Source organism: Ciconia boyciana, chromosome 2 (genome assembly GCF_034638445.1).
Source record: "Ciconia boyciana chromosome 2, ASM3463844v1, whole genome shotgun sequence".
NCBI classification, from domain to species: domain Eukaryota; kingdom Metazoa; phylum Chordata; class Aves; order Ciconiiformes; family Ciconiidae; genus Ciconia; species Ciconia boyciana.
The window spans coordinates 154,024,644-154,040,584 of NC_132935.1; the positions used below are offsets into that span (position 1 = coordinate 154,024,644).

Consider the following 15,941-nt stretch of genomic DNA (forward strand, 5'->3'; position numbering starts at 1 on the left):
TCAACTGAGGACAATGTTGAATCATGTCATAGACCGATGAGGTACAATGGGTATTACTTAAGAGTGGTTGGACTGGATCTTTTTTTTTATTGTAGATGTTGGCAGATAAAGGTAAGCAGACAATGGTGCAGTTTTCTGTAGCTTTTGTTTAGGTGAATATACCCATATCTAGCCACTAAACGTAGACAATTGTGCTGTAGTATCAAATTATGCAAGATGAAAATAAACGCAGAGCTTTGCAGAGTCATGCAGAGAGTTGTGTTGCATGGCTTGCTTGATTTTGGAAACACTTCGTTGACCTGTAAAATCATGTTTCTTCTGTGAAAAATGTTGTCAGAACTAAATCATGTCCTGAAGCAATAGAAGATCCCCAAGATAGGAACCTGCCTTTTCCAAGTCAGAAGCAGTCCTGGTATTTTTGCTTGGGGTTGTAATTTGGCTTCATGTGTACATGCCAGTTTTGCCTATTAGCATTTTGGCCAGCCTCTACTGCCTGCAAGCTAATGGGCATGTCTCCACAGACGGGTGCAAGCCGGCCTCAATTTTTCCGTGGGGGAAAATACTATTTAATAGTAACTTTTAAAATCATGCAATAACTTACACCTGGTTTGATGGAAGAAGAGACAGTACTATCATTATTTAGGACAGAAGCTGCAAATTATCTTTTGATGGACAAGTGCAAAAGAACACCGAAAAAGACTAAAGCTCCTCTGCCAAATTGGAAGCTGCCTGGCTGAAGGCCAGCTCTGGTACAAAAGCTGCATAGCTTCATTAGGGAAGCGTTGCGCCCAAAGGAACAAATCCTGCTGAGCATCAGGGCAGAGTGCCATACTAGCGTGGCTAGAGAGCTTCCAGGACAGAGCTGGCTGGTACCCTTTCTGGTCAATTCTGAGTGTGAGTTTTGGTCAGTATGCACCCGTCCGTTAGATGTTTCTACCCAAAAACACCCTGAAATGAGCATTTTAACAAAAGAAATACACAACAAAAGAAACAAAACAACACTTCCCCTTTCCCCACAAATTTAGGTTTAATTTCTGAGTGATGCTAAAATGAAGGCTGAGAGAAATTCATCCTTTTATGTCTTCTCATTGTGAATTAGTTAGGAATTTGTTGTGATTCCTTTCATAGCGGGTACACAGAAGCAGTTCTGCAGAGCTTGTATGATTTTGATGGCAAACTAAGCCATTCTATTTCTGATAAGATGTGGTTTATGTAAGCTTCAAGTAAATCATATTGTTCAAACATCTTAAAACAAATGTGATTTGGAAAGTTGGAAAGTTTCAGGATGAAGCTGGGAGAAAAATGAAGCAGTGATATTTCCGTAGTACTAGCTGTGCAAGAAGGGAAAACTGCTGTTTTTAAGAGCTAGAAACACCTGGCATTAGATTGAATCTTGATCTCTTAGAGCTTGTTTTGTAACACATGTAAAAGCTTGGCAAGTTATAAAGCAATTTTTTCCGTTATACATCTTCTTCTGTAAAGAAAGAAATTCCACAAAACTGCTATTATGTATTCATTGTAACCTATATTGCCAGCATTTCTCAATGAATGTCTTTGGTTGAAATGAGAAAACTAACAACAGCTTCTGGAGTAAAGAGCTACGAATCCTCTCCACCAAAAGAAATCACAAAATTATAGAAAATTGTGTTTTTCTATATATATATTTTTCTATATAAATTTTCTATATATAAAAATTTCTATATATATATAAAAATATATTAAAAAAACCCCTTAATCTCAAGGGGTTGTTCAGTCTGGATTCTTGCCTCAGAGCATCTAAGATATTCCTGGCATATGTTTGTTTTACTTCTTCTTTACAACTTTCAATGATGGAGATTCTATCACTGCTCAAGTCACTCAAGCTGTCCCTGCCATTAGGAAAAGGTGATAGGTTTTTTTTGCCATCACCTCCTCTCATACTTTAATGTCCAATCTTAATTTTCCCTCGTTCAATATAAGCCCGCTCTTTCTTATCCCATCCACAATGGTCATGGAGAACAACATTCCCTTTGGAGCTCCCTTCAACATGACTTAAGGCCAGTATTGTTGCTTTGTTCCTGGAGAAAACCTCTCTGGTCTTTCAGTTTTTCCTTCTAAATCAAGTTTTTCAAACCTCTGTTTAATCTTGCTGCTCTCTCCTCTTGATGCTCTGAAATCGATTCATCTTTCTTGAAATACGGTGGTCAAAACAAGACATAATATTCCAGCTGAGCAGAGTGGAAGGGTGCTCCATCCTGTTGTATACATGGTAACTCTATTTATAAAGCCTGTATGATATTTTCCATTTTTATGAAAGAGTTAATTTGTTGTCATGTGATCTGCACATCCTTTTGATGACAGCCTTGACAGTTGCTTGCCATATTATATTTAGACAGGTGGTTCTTCTCTAAGTGTACAGCCTTGCATCTGTTCTTAATGCATTGCAGGGATATATTTTCGTGCAGACCAATTCACAAATTTGTCAAGATTGTTCTGGATTGTAACCTTGTTTTCTAATAAATTTTTTTAGTCCTCTACAAGTTAATGCCAGCTGCAAATACAGTAAAGAATACCTTGATTCTGTTGTCAAAGTTATTGCTCAATATTTTATATTGAGTAGACAGACCTGTGTGGAAGGTCCCTTACTTCAGCCTTCCAACTTGAAAGTGATCCTTGGGTAACCAGAGTATAGTTTTCCAAGTAGTTTTTACCTACCATGTTTTCCTTGTTCTGCCCTTTGGGAATTTTACATGAGATGAAGTCAAAAGTCTTGCTGAAGTTGAGAAGCATGACATCTACTGAATCTCAGCTTGGGTACAAAAATATTACTACTGCAAGTTAAAGTACATTTAAAGTGAATCCCACTTCATGTCAATGAGGTGTTTTTAATTTGTAAATATTTGTAATAGCAGAGATTGTCAAGGCTCCACGTGTCCTGTATTCACTGTAATGTTTGCGTATGAAGATTTACAAAAGGAGCTGTACCGGTCCTTTCTTTCCCCCATGTCAGCCTTAATGGTGGGACAGAACCTGAGAAGGATCCCATTAATGATAGAGGGCTTGGCTAATTTCTTCAAAGGCTCTATATTCTTTCTCAGAGCCTCTCTGACTTGTCTAAATGGAAGATTTTTGTGGTCAGGGGTGATAGTTTTGAAATGTGAAGGCATTAAGCTCTTGTACAGTTTTGGATGGACTTATTCCATTGAAATGGGCACAGAAGAGGGTTTCTGTATAGGACAGTGCTGAATACTGAGGTGGTGCTCAGTAACCTCTTTTGTCCTTTGCAAGGATGGAGAAGGTTCACTTGCAGCATTTTATAGAGGTTCAGAAAAGCCTGTTTGACTGAACTGTGGGACTTGAGATGTCTTCCAGCTTAGTCAAGCTAGAATATGAAACTGAGGGTGTTTTCCAGTAATTTGGAAAAGGTAGAAAATCTGTTACCTGGCATACCATATAGCTGAAGTTGGACATCAGAGTAGAAGCTGGGAATGTTGATCTACCGATAGGTTAGTTATTCACATGGCACAAATGTGTATATATACCCAAGATAGTAGGTTTACACTTGGCACCATTTTTCAGACTGGGAGAGGTACCCCTTCCTGCCAAGTTGTTATGAACAGAAAGTGAGGCATGAGACACCACATATTTTTCTGAAGTGTGAAAAGTTCTAAGCCTAACGAAGTATGATGTGGGCTGAAAACCACGGAGAGTTCTGTGATGTGGTAGTTTCAGAAATAAGGTGCATGGCTCTAATTATTGACATGTATCCAATGTTGGAGTGCTGTTTACATATGAAAATTTAAATCTGATAGTGGTGTTGCTACAGAGTTGTTTTCTGTTTTTTACTCATGCTTGCCTTGAATGAATTCAGTCCATATATCTTAAATTCTATCTAAACCTTTAAAACATGTCGATACTTAAAATGTAGAATTAAAACTTCCCATGTGCTTTTTTTTTTTTAAATGATGCTGAAATGTCTGTACCTCTCCCTTTTTTGCAACCACTAAACAGTCTCATTTTCAGTTGTATTTAAGTTGCTTTGACTTTATCATGCCTTCAGAAGGTACTCAGCAGTCTAATCCAGAAATTTGAACTAAGCTGTGGTAGAATAAAAGCTATAAGTCACCAGTCCCCTAGTCATTCTCTCTGTATACATCAATGCTAGTTCATATGTTTTACGGCATTAATGCTTCCAGTGCTTCTAAATTTTCTGTTTGTTGCCTTGCTTAACATATATAATAGCTTGGAAGGTGGATGGATTGTGAACTTCCAAAGTATTACAAAGTACCTTTCCAAACTCCTGGAGAATTTTTGAGAGGGGATAATATTTTTCATTTTTTCAGTAAACTTTTTCATTTCCAAGAACAGCAGTTCAGCCTACAAGTTTATTGGTCAAGTGGAGGACCTTCACAGAATTTGTTGGTGAACTGTGAAATCATTTCAGCATAATGTTTCTACAATTGCAACAGCTTCAGAAAATTATTTTCTTCAGTTAATGGAAGACTTTGAATGCTCTTTTGCTCATAGCTGGAAAAAAACAGAAAGATGACTCAGATGCATGTAGGTTATACCAGGAGTCTGTCTGTTCTGTATCTAATGAATGCTGCTATGAAGTCTGCTGCCTATGGAAAATGAAACGTTAGTGAGATGACGGAGTGCTGGCACTTGAAATACTATCTGTTTTGGAAATAAGGCAGGGGAGGATGTGTTGAGGTAGGAGTCACAGGACTGTAGCCTGGTCCTCTGTTGCTCTGAGCTTCTAAAATGTCTGTGGATTCCACCAGTGGTATTGACATTGGTCTCTCCACTGAAATGCTGGAAACAACATTCATTGTAAGGCAAATTAAAATTGTCATGTGGATGTACCAACTGAATTTTAAATCTATTCTGTTGTAAGTTAAACATGTAATTTGAGTGGTCTTAACTTTCCTGACACAGGTTCTTGGTCAATTTATTCACTCATGTAGGTAGAATAAGCAAGGATAAAATCAAAGAGCATTAATGACTGTGATAGCTATTAGCTGATATGATGAAACTATTCTCTTTAGACCAGTGGAGTGCTGGCTGCTCTAAACAGCTGAAGGAGAAGCCTTCTCAACAAAAAATCTTCAGAAATAAGTAGTGTTGTCAAAGGTCATTCTGTGGCTGAGCTTTGCAATGTTTTCCTATGGTAGTGCAGAAATAGGATTTAAATCTGTTGAAAACTTTTTCTATTAAAGAGATCTGTTTCTTTTTTATTTGCATACCCATTTTCTCTTACATCCTTTGATCAATTTTCTTCCTCTCTAATAGTCTATTCTTGATGAATTAATTGTTCTGAATTTTCCCTATTAATTTTTAGAGGTTTTAGTAGTTTTACTGTAAAGACCTCTTTCCCCTACTTCATTCTGTTAGGGTTTGGTTTTTTATTTTTTTAATTCTCTTCTCTTCAAGCATGGTTTTGTATCTGTTTCTAAATCAGTCTTCATTGTTAACACTATTTCTTTTTCACTCTTCCACTTACTCTTTCGGAATGAGAACAGAAACATAGGTCTTGTTTGTCTTTGCTTTCCAAATGTATGTATGTATTTGAGTAATTCTACACACAAAGTTTTGCATGGTTTTGGGGAAGGAGGGACAGCAGGGAGATTGGGACTTGAAAGCTTTAGTCAAGGCTCAGGCAGGGATTGTTGTGACTTTTGCACTGGTAATTATTTCTGAACTTTCTGTACTGCTTCAAAACATGATCACATTACTGTGTGCGTCATTGTGAGAGACGGAAGTTTGTTTTTTCTAAATTCTTACATCTCCTCAGAAAAATGCTTTGGTATTACATAATTGCCATTGTTCTTCTGCATGTTTTTCATAGCATCCTCCTGGGCAGTTGAGAAGGAAGTACAGTTCCTGCTCCACTATTTTCCTGGATGACAGCACAGTCAGCCAACCAAACCTCAAGTATACCATCAAATGGTGGGTTTTAAATTTTTTTTTTTTTTTCCTAGAACCTACGTTGTAGATATGTATTTATGAATACATATTCCTGAACCATTAGTAAGCCACCTTCAATGGTTTTGGTTTTTGAAGTGGTAAATTTATTAAACCAATCATGCTCCAGAGGCAGTGAATAGGGTGAGCAAAGGGTATTACTCTTACTTTAGGTCGGTGCAGAATCAAACTCCCAATACTGCATATCTCAACAGAAAGCAGCAATTAAGGATCTGAGACTACAGCAGCTGAAATCCTTGTGCTTCCGCCTTCAACTGGATACTTGTTTTGGATGAGTCCTCAAAACTTACTTGGGTGTTTGTTTACTCAGAATTTTTGAATTATCTGAAATTGAAGAGCTCTTTTCTGTCCATGAGAAAATGCTCATTTGCTAAGCTTTCCTTCACGTTTTCTGTTTGAAATGGAAAGTAATTGTCTCCAGATTCATTTCCTTATTGAGTACAAGGGCACAGGCAGTTTATTGCACAGCAGTGGGGAGCTTTGTATGTGGTGCGCACATGCGCTCACCCTTGGGTGACGTCTCAGATGATCATTTCAGGTTTCACTGGTGCCTTTTTACATTTGGAAAGGAATTAAATTGATATTTATAGAGTATTGTTCTTTACATTTTGTACAGCAAAGGGAAAAAATGAGAGAACAAATGCTCAGGCATTTTATGCTGTTTGTTTATTATGATTGCTGATATACTCTCTTGAGTTGTTTGTAGGATGGTTGCCTTGGTGTACTCAAATGCAAAAATGTATTAAGGCAAAATCTGTGCTACAGAGATACTTACAAGAGAGACAAATATATTCAGACTAACATGTCCAAAGGAGTTTGTAGTGTTGGTGGTCATTAAAACATGTTCTTAATTTTTCCGTTTAAGGACAAAAGACAGGAGTGGAGAAGGGATTTGCAGTCAGACTGACACCTAATTCCTCATCAGCTAATTCTGCCTGAAATATAGTCTTGCTTTTCCTCAAGTTTCTTTAATTAGTAACTTAAAAATAATTCAGATGAACACTGGAAAAAGGTTTTTGTTTTTGAGGGGTTTTTTTTTCCCTCCTGGAATCCCATAGTCTTCTGCTCTAAAGTCCTTTGCATGCAGATCTTTGTAAGTGCAGCCTTTTGGGTGGGTTTTGGGTCCCTTTTTGCATCAGAACGGAGACTGCTGGTGGAAAGAAGAGATGGGTTCGGTTGGCCGCAGCAGCCGAGAAGCATTTTCAGCGGGCCACGGTGGCCAGCAGCCGCCTTGTGACAGAGGAGACAGAAAGACGAGCTGGGGGGAGCAAGGTGGTGACATCTGGGAGAGACCTGGGGTGCGTGGCGGGGGGCAGAGCCGCAGGGAGGAGAGGGTGGGCATCAGGCTGGACGAGCCGGAGTTGTGCAGGGCTGGGGCCAGGCTGCCGGCATGGGAAGGGCTGGAAGCTGCAAGGGGTCAGAGGGTTTGAAAAAGGGTTATGTGGGGTGAGAAGTTGGACTCTGGCACATGAGGCCTCTGGGTGAGGAACCTTTTCCTCCTCTTCTCTCCTGTCTGCCTGCACATTTAACAGATTTAAGGATTATTGCTTTTGTAGTACAACTTCATTGCTTGCCCCCATCCTGGCAGTCTCTGCAGGTAAATGACTATTGCACATAGGTAAATCTATGAGGGATGTATTTCGGCCAGCTCATTTATTTCTTCTGGGTCATGTTATGCACCGGTGTGTTTAAAGTATTGGCGCATCTACTGGAGATCTGCAGCATTGGTGGGGTGGCCAGGGTAGGGGGATGGAAAGCTTCAGAAGCTTTTTTCCTGCACACGGAGTGCTAGCTGAACCAGGCTATGAAAAGCAGAATGAAACTTGGATCTGAGTTAATCTATTACAGCTCTGAAAGACCTTCAGATTCTGGTATAGGTTTCTAAATAGTAAATATTTTCCTAAACTTAATTTGACATCTTGTTACAAAAGCAACCATATGGGCACCAAGCAGATCTCTGCACATAGATTCTTGTATCGGCTTTCATAAAGTGAACTGGAGCTGCAAGTGTGTTCCTAGGGGCATAATTTAAAATTAAATTTTAGGACTAATTCATTTTGTGAATAGGTTTCAGTCAAATTAAATTCATTCATCAATGTACTTTTTGTGTTCAGTGAGGACTGTGTCCTTTAAATGTCCACAGTACACAGTATTTCTTAATTCCTTAAATATGTAGATACAGAAAAAAATAAAATTTAAAAAGCATTTATGATCTAAAAACTTCTAATGCAGTCAGGTGAAAGCTATAATGCTCATACAAAGTTAGTAAAATATATTTACTTTCAACTAAGAAATAATATTTTCCACTACATGGCTGTTCAAAAAAAAAAAAACAAAACCCCAACAACCCACAACCAAACCTGAAATAATTTAAAATTCTACTAACAGGGTAGCTCCAAGGTATTGTTTTCCTAACACACGGTATGTCAGTTTTCATGTAAAAATTCTGGAATAAAATTACAGAGCAACCAATTGACTCTTTTAAAAGGCCTTTTATGGAAAAGAAAAGGAAGGGAATTTTGCGTCAGTGTAAGATGTAAGGATCTTACAGTGAATCACTGACAAAACATTGTCAACAAATAGAACTCCCTCCTCCTTCCTGTTTAGCTTTCAGTTTTATGCTGCTGGAACAGGTAGGGAGGGTGCTGGTTCTGCTTAATCCTTCAGTAAAGCTCTATCATGTGTAAAGCATGTGTCCTTCGATAAAGCTGGAGTCATGAGTTGGAAACAGGAGAATAACCATGAGAAGCCATGTCTTAATTTTGTTCAGTCTCAAATGTGAATGAGATCAGTTAGTTGTATACGTAATTAAAATCTTAGCTTTCTGTGAATATAAGGATGCATTCTGTCTTTGTGCAGAATATAAACAGAGGTACTTAGGTGTGTGCTTGAGAACATGGGATATGCATAATGCAGTAAGTTATTCAGGGAGTCGTCTTCCCAGAGTTAAAATAAGTAAGTTGATGCCATAAAACTGTAGGAGCCTGGTATTTGAGTCTGGTATGTAACTACATAGAAAGACAGCCAAAAGTTAAGGGATTTAAATATAAAATCACAAGCCAACGGTAATTAAAACATTTCATCTTAGCCTGACAGCATTAGCAAACAGTAAAAGCGAATGTGCGATGCCTGTGATGCCTTATCTTCAACCCTGGAAGTCAGTAGGAGTTTTAGTATTGACTTTAGTGGAGTAGGGCATTAAATGGAAGGTATGCGCAACTTGGTATGTGGAATCTGAGTATTTTTGTAAGGTACTTCATTACTAGTGAAAAGGAGGCACTTGGAGTGTGCTGAAGAAATATTACAAAATTTTCTATTTACAGCAGTTCTCCTGGTATCTAACAACGAACAGAAGAAAATAGTCTGTTGAGCGTACTTTTTGTCATGCATTGTGCTGGGTTTTAAATTTGCATGTTAATATGACAAATAATATGATTTGACAGTCCTGAGATATTAACTCTGTATTTCTCTTTACAGTGTAGCTCTTGCAATATATTACCACATCAAAAACAGGTATGTGAATGATGAAATCTTGTACTGAAGATATCTGTTATCAAAACAAATGAAATGCCCAAACCCTAAAAATCCATGCTCTGTTTCTTTCAAAACGTTTTTGGGTAGTAGTTTTCTTATTTCCCATGTTAGAAATGAGAAATGTATTCTTTTATATTTTTTATATATATTATATTGCTTAGAAAAATAAAAATTAGAGGATTACACACCATAAAAATCTGGAAGTACAGTTCAGCATTGAAAAACTTTGATGATTCAGTGTTTGGTTTTATGTGCACTGGACTCTTCTGCGTTGTTGCATATGTTGCAATTACAGATAGAGAAATCCGAATAATGTCTTTCAGATTTTTTTTTTTTAGGCTACACCTTTATAAAATTAACTGTGTAAATCAATGATCAGTTAATGTTAATGGATTTTGAAATAAAAAACATTAATTATACAGTAAGAGAGACATTGTGAATAGATGAAATTTAAGATGCCTCAGAAGCAGAGCAAGTCCTGGCTTATGTCTTCTGGTGTAGTATGTTTTAGATCTCTGCTCAGTCAAGTTGATTAAAATTGAAAAGAAAATAGGTTCTCTAAAAAGTAACTTGGTACATACATTAGCTTTCTTCATGTTGAATTGTGCTTTTTGTATCTTAAATTCCATGTTCTCATGATATGTCACAGTAGCATAAAATAGTATTTCTGGGTATCTCTAAGAAGAGATTGTATAAATACTTTAAGTGACTTTTGTGTCCATGGCTTTTCCATGTGTCTTTTCAGAGAACTTGGCTTAGATCTTGATCTAACAAGCTGCTTACATGTTTTTTTCTTCTGGACTGTAAGAAGTCCGACTAGAACAAAAGGAATTACTCATAAGTTTAAAGTTAAGCTGGTACGTCATTCGGGACCATGTTTCAGGTCACTGGAACCCATCACACTTCTTGAAACAAGGCTGACATCTAAAGAGAAACCTTTAGAAGTGCACAAGGGCAGAAAGACTTAGAGCTTGATCCCTGCTGAAAGCTCTTAGAAGACTTTCCAAGACATCAGTGGGCCTTGGACTGAAACATGGCAATATGTAAAGCAAAAGTTGGAGTGAAATCTTTTTGCAGATTTTTAACCTCATTTCCCAGGAAATGAGGCGTTAGTGATCATACTTGGATTACTTGTTTATCCATCTGTGGTTCCCTTTTTCCCCTTTCCTCCATCGTCCCTGGCAAACTAGTCAATTTTTACTACGCTTGATTAAATAATAGAGATCTCAAAGATAATCAGACTCTAAAGTTTTGTGGAAATAAGTTATTCTTAAGCACTCTGTTAAGTATCATGCCAGCTGAGTAGAAGGCTCAGGAGAATGGGGCACATTAGGGACTATGAAGGGTGAGAAACTTCAGTAAGAGCTCACAGTCAGGCAGGAGGAGTCCAGGGCCAAAGTGCACCAGACTCACTTCGTGCCGATTGCCATGGAGCTGATTTCTGTCGGCAGTAAAATATGCCCACTCGTGCTCTTACAGAACTTGATGCGAATTTGATCTACAACTAGTGAAGAGAGAGGCTAAACCTTTATAAAAGAAAGAGTCCCATGTCAGTGTCTTGAAAACAAATAAGTTCTGAATGTTAGCTTCTTGGGGAAGTTGCTATCTGCCCTTTCGCTTTTGGGACGGAGAGGTGGTTTATTGAGGAGGAACTGGTTGCTGCTTCTCCCTCCTGCAGCTGCCCGGGGCGGGGAGGGTGTTGTACCTGTGCCCTCTGCCGCGCTCGGACAGATGGTGTCGGCAGCGATGCTGGAGCAGGCTTGCATACGTCAACTAACGACTCTGAAACGAAGGATGTGAAATGACTGTTCTGTCTTCGGTTGTCTCTGATTTAGGAACGGAAGGACAACGTGATAACAGCATTCCATTGTACTTGCTGCTGAAACAGCAATAGCAAAACATGTTCTCTTTCCTGCCGTTATAGGCGAAAGGAAGTTGTTGGCGTATGTGGTAGATTTTGGTTCATTGTGGGGGGTGGGGAGTAAGAAACCACTGTTACTCTTTTATAGACTGAAGGTTGATTTTTGACAGGAAATGAGCCAAGCACCTGCTTTGCCAAAGAAGCATTCTTTTCAGACAATGTTTATTTGTTCCTTTTCTCCTGCACAGTAGGCTTAAAATTAACTACTTTCTAATATTCCAAACTCTCACCAATCCCAGTTTTTTGAGAAACTATAGATGAAACAGAATATTCCTTCATATGTTTCCCACATTTCGATTGTAACATTCTAGTTATCATTCCTTCTTTTCCCAGTGTCTCCTATCATTGTTATATTGATTGGCTTTCTGCAGCTTTTGTTGTGCTTACGTATTCAACAAGTGGTAAAAGACTACACCCATCTTGGTTTTGGAGGAATGCATAAGTATTGGTGAACTTGCTACATAAATAAATAAAATAAAATAAACCCCAACAAACTAACCATGAAAAATACTTAGATAAATTAGTAGATGGTTCATTTTTGAAAGATAACAATGTGAATTTGTTCTAATGAAGACAAAAACCTATCAAGTCCTTTTTTTGTGTGTGTGTGTAATAGATTTTTTTGAGGGCAATCAAATGTGCCTTCATAGCATGCAGCAGCTACAGCAAGAAGAAGTAAAATAGGAAATTCTTTCTTTCTCTCTTCTCATTGCAAAGGGCCACAGTTTACTGTAGCACATCAATGATTCCAGTGAGACTACTTCTGCATTAAGATACTAGCCTTTTTATGTAGGGGTAAAAGAGTCTGGCCTAAAATCCTTGCTGATTAGGAATTTTCTAGTAATTATCTCAATCTGCTTTTTTGTTTTAATTTAGGTACTCCTTTAAAAAAAAAGTGTTTATTGCCAGTGTTAACAGGCTTTATAGCAGAAAAAATGCCACCTTCAGATGCTGAGGTTTAAATGTTAGCTGCTAATAAGTACATTTTGTAGACATGAATCCACTGTAAAACTTGTGTTTGCATGCTCTGAGAGACACGTGCTGTTGAGTAAAGATAGAGAACATATTCAGTGGTTTGTCTCTTAAGAACTCTATGACCCAAGTACCAGGGATGCTATAAATAAAGATGGGATTGTAATAAGTGATATGGATGCATCTGTCCAGAAAGCGTCCAGTTCTAACTGGTACTGTTATACCGCTTGCTTTTGTTGTTGTTCGTGTGTCTGCCAAGATTATACACAGCAAAAATCTTAAATTGCATTCTGGATGTTAGGCTTCTGAAGTTACATCAACTAATCTTGAGCAACAGGGATCTGAGAGCAAAACAGCGAATAAAACCAATGAGTAAGACTATTATTTTGTCTGAATTTTTTTCGTATATACTCCTTTTTGCTTTCAGAAATCATTAGTAGGATAGGGTTTTCCAAAGAAATAAAAAGTGAAGTATGTATGTATTAACTAAAGGATAACTGTAAAAATAGTGCTGCATTATTTGTAAATGTTCATGATGTTGACAATAGAGGAGGAGGAGGAGGAATTAGTTAAGAGATTGCAAGGATTAACAGTTAAGAAAAGGAGGGTAAGCTGAGCTGATTTTATGATAAGTTTATAGTAGTACCTTTTAGGTTGTGAAAAAGCCTCACCGTAGAGAGTGCAAAAGCTGTGTGTCTTCGGCATTGAAAGCTGAAAATTTCAGCATACTTTGTAATATGGATTTCATATTACGCATGAATCTTATGGCAGGATAGATCCAACTTCTATTTGAAAATCACATCTCCTCAGTGTTCCTAAGCACCCCGCAGTTTTAATGATACACCTGTGTCTATGAGAGCTGCCTGCTGTCGTGTTCAGATAATGACGCTACTTTGGTTTTAATACCTTTTAGGGACACAGACGGAAGAATGCTCTTAGATATTTTTGATGAAAACCTTCATCCCCTTTCGGTAAGTTCATCTGCCTCTTCTTCCCTTTCATGTGAACTGTCTTTCTTTCTGTCTGCTTCGTTTTGTTTCAGTCACCTATTTGGAAGTATTTCTTCCTTAGAAATCCGAAGTGCCACCAGATTATGACAAACATGACCCGGAGCAGAAACAGATTTACCGCTTTGTTCGGACGTTGTTCAGTGCTGCTCAGCTGACTGCTGAATGTGCCATTGTCACCCTGGTGAGTGTCTGAGGGATGACATCAACCATCTGACAGACCCAGTTTTGGTCCCAAAGCTTGGGTTTGTATGATTTAATAGATCTAGGTGCTACCATGGAGTTGTTGCTCACCCTGGAGACCAAGGGAATTTCTTGATGGGAAGAGATACTACAGTTCATTTTCTTGTGGAGAGTAAGTGATGGAAGAAGAGATTGGGTAACACGCGGCACAGAAGCCAGGGTTACGTCTTGCCCTCACAGAGTGATAATGTTACAGGCCACTAAGGTGACTAATAGAAAATGCAGGTGGCATAAGTGGTCTGAACAGGAGGGAATGTTAAAAGCAGAAAGGCTTCCACTTTTGGGGGGTTTCCTGTGTATCACTGCAGCTCCCAGCAGAGACTCGGGAACAGCTGTAGGTAATTTAATCGCACTAGTAAGAACTGATGGGCACGTGAAGGATTTGGTGAGTGACTGGGACATGTTGGTGATGGCTCTTTTTTACTTGCACTGTACTTGTCTTTCAGGACCACGTCATAGGATTGAACAATTGTACTCAAGGCTGAAGTTTAGCTACTTAAAAATAGCACGACACAAAAGAAGGTTCATATTTTCAGCTGGTGTGGATTAGTGTAGCAATGTGGATTAAAGGAGCTAAAGTGATCTCCACCAGCTGAGAATTTCATAACTTTCCTGAAATTTTTATCTGCCAACTCTGACAAGCCTCTTCAGCTTTCAGGCATGATTTTGGCCATGTTCTTGACTCTGAGATTTTAAAAAAACAAAATGGTTTTTTACCACTACAACATGTGGTTTCATAACAGCTTTGTTATGCGCTTGAGATGGAAGAAGGGGAAATTGGAAAAGGTGGATTTTGAAGCCCAGACCTACTAGTTTCCTCTGTTAATCTCTCTCCCTTGGCTTCTAAGATTAATTGGCAGGCTTTTCTTCTTCAGACAGTCAGAATGAATTGTACTAGCCAGGACAGAACAGGAATATGAGAGAAATAGGGCAAGAAACACCCTGCAGTGCTCCAGCCTTACATTTTGAAGTATTACTCTACCTAGTTACTTGACCCAGCCATTACTTGTTTTCTGAAATTACATTTTGTCTGTCTCTTTTACATAATTGCACTAAGTTCTTGTCCTTCTGCCATTTATTCCTAAGTGTTTTCTGCCGGAGGCAAGATATGTTGTGTGAATTGGTATGTTCTTGTGTAGTTTAGTTAATCTACTCTCAAATACAGTGGAACCTTGTTGTAGTTATCTGTTCTTTGATCTTAGGTTATTTGACCAATGAGGGTACTGTTTAGTAGAAGGGAAGAGAGCTTTTTTTAAATAACAATATCTTCCTGTTATTGCAATGCATGGAAAGTTATTCCCCACAAATCTTGTTAACTCAGGCATATATTTCAATATCTTTCATTTGTAACTACATCCTTGCCTCTTCTGGTTCTCATGTGGTTTCCCTGCAAGTAACTCTTTTAGTGTAATCTGCAATGAAGTATAAATGTTTTTAATTCATTTGTTATATTGCAGAGGCAGTTTCTGTAGTTGTTAGTGCTTGAAAGCTTAGGTGGCTTGGGTTTTTTACCCAACACAATGATAACAGATAAACTGTTTTATAGCCTACTTCTCAATTTGTGGATGGATTCAGTGCAGGTGATCAGCATTACTGTTCTGCTATTGTTGCCTATGTTTTCATGATAATAGCACCTGCCTGACCCCTCTTTCCAGAAAGCTTCAGGGTTTTTGGATAAATAGTGTTTTACAAGTATGAAATTCTGCTGCTGCTGTTCTCAGTTTCCTCTGTACTTCTAGATCCCATTTCTTTATTTGTTAGTGTCATCAGGAGGGGCCCCAGAGACAGATCGCGTTGTTTCTGAAATGTTCAAATGTGGAAATTAATCTGTTAAAAAGCAATCAACCCTTCCCCCCTCCCCACACTCCTGAAATCTTGATAGTGTTGCTGTTGCTATTTATGAACCTTCCAAGTGCTTTCAATTTTGATACCCTGTCTGGAGAAGACGAAAGCAGCATTCCCTGCTGGAGCTTATGTTTTCCCATAGTCTGGCTGTCCGTCGGAGAGCAATCTGATAGCCCTGTCTGCCACTTGTTCCTCCTGGGAGGGTTGCCAGAAGGCAGGAAGTATATCTGTGGAGATCACAATACATTTTAAACAAGATGCTACAACTATTATCTTTCTTTCACTCACTCTAATTATTTTTAAACAGTCCTAACCACCCCTTTTTACTGCCCAAATTACTGACATGGTCTGAGGTGTGTAGGTGAATGCACTTGCTGTTTGTCTTTTTGCATGCCATTAGCCAGGTAGAAGCAGCAGTTACAGTTGGTTATGTAGCAGTCTGTATGTTCAGCACA

At 38.5% G+C, this 15,941-nt stretch overlaps 1 protein-coding gene across 2 annotated transcripts in view; it reads left to right on the plus strand.

Moving 5' to 3' along the window:
- The window catches only part of CCNY (cyclin Y), a 131,130-nt gene that overhangs the window by 89,743 nt on the left and 25,446 nt on the right, over nt 1-15,941 (plus strand). For both annotated transcript variants that reach the window (XM_072854652.1, XM_072854653.1), the window contains 4 exons: nt 5,828-5,928; nt 9,442-9,477; nt 13,305-13,362; nt 13,463-13,582. In XM_072854652.1, coding sequence (XP_072710753.1) covers nt 5,828-5,928; nt 9,442-9,477; nt 13,305-13,362; nt 13,463-13,582 — 315 coding nt within the window. The remainder of the gene's footprint in view (nt 1-5,827; nt 5,929-9,441; nt 9,478-13,304; nt 13,363-13,462; nt 13,583-15,941) is intronic.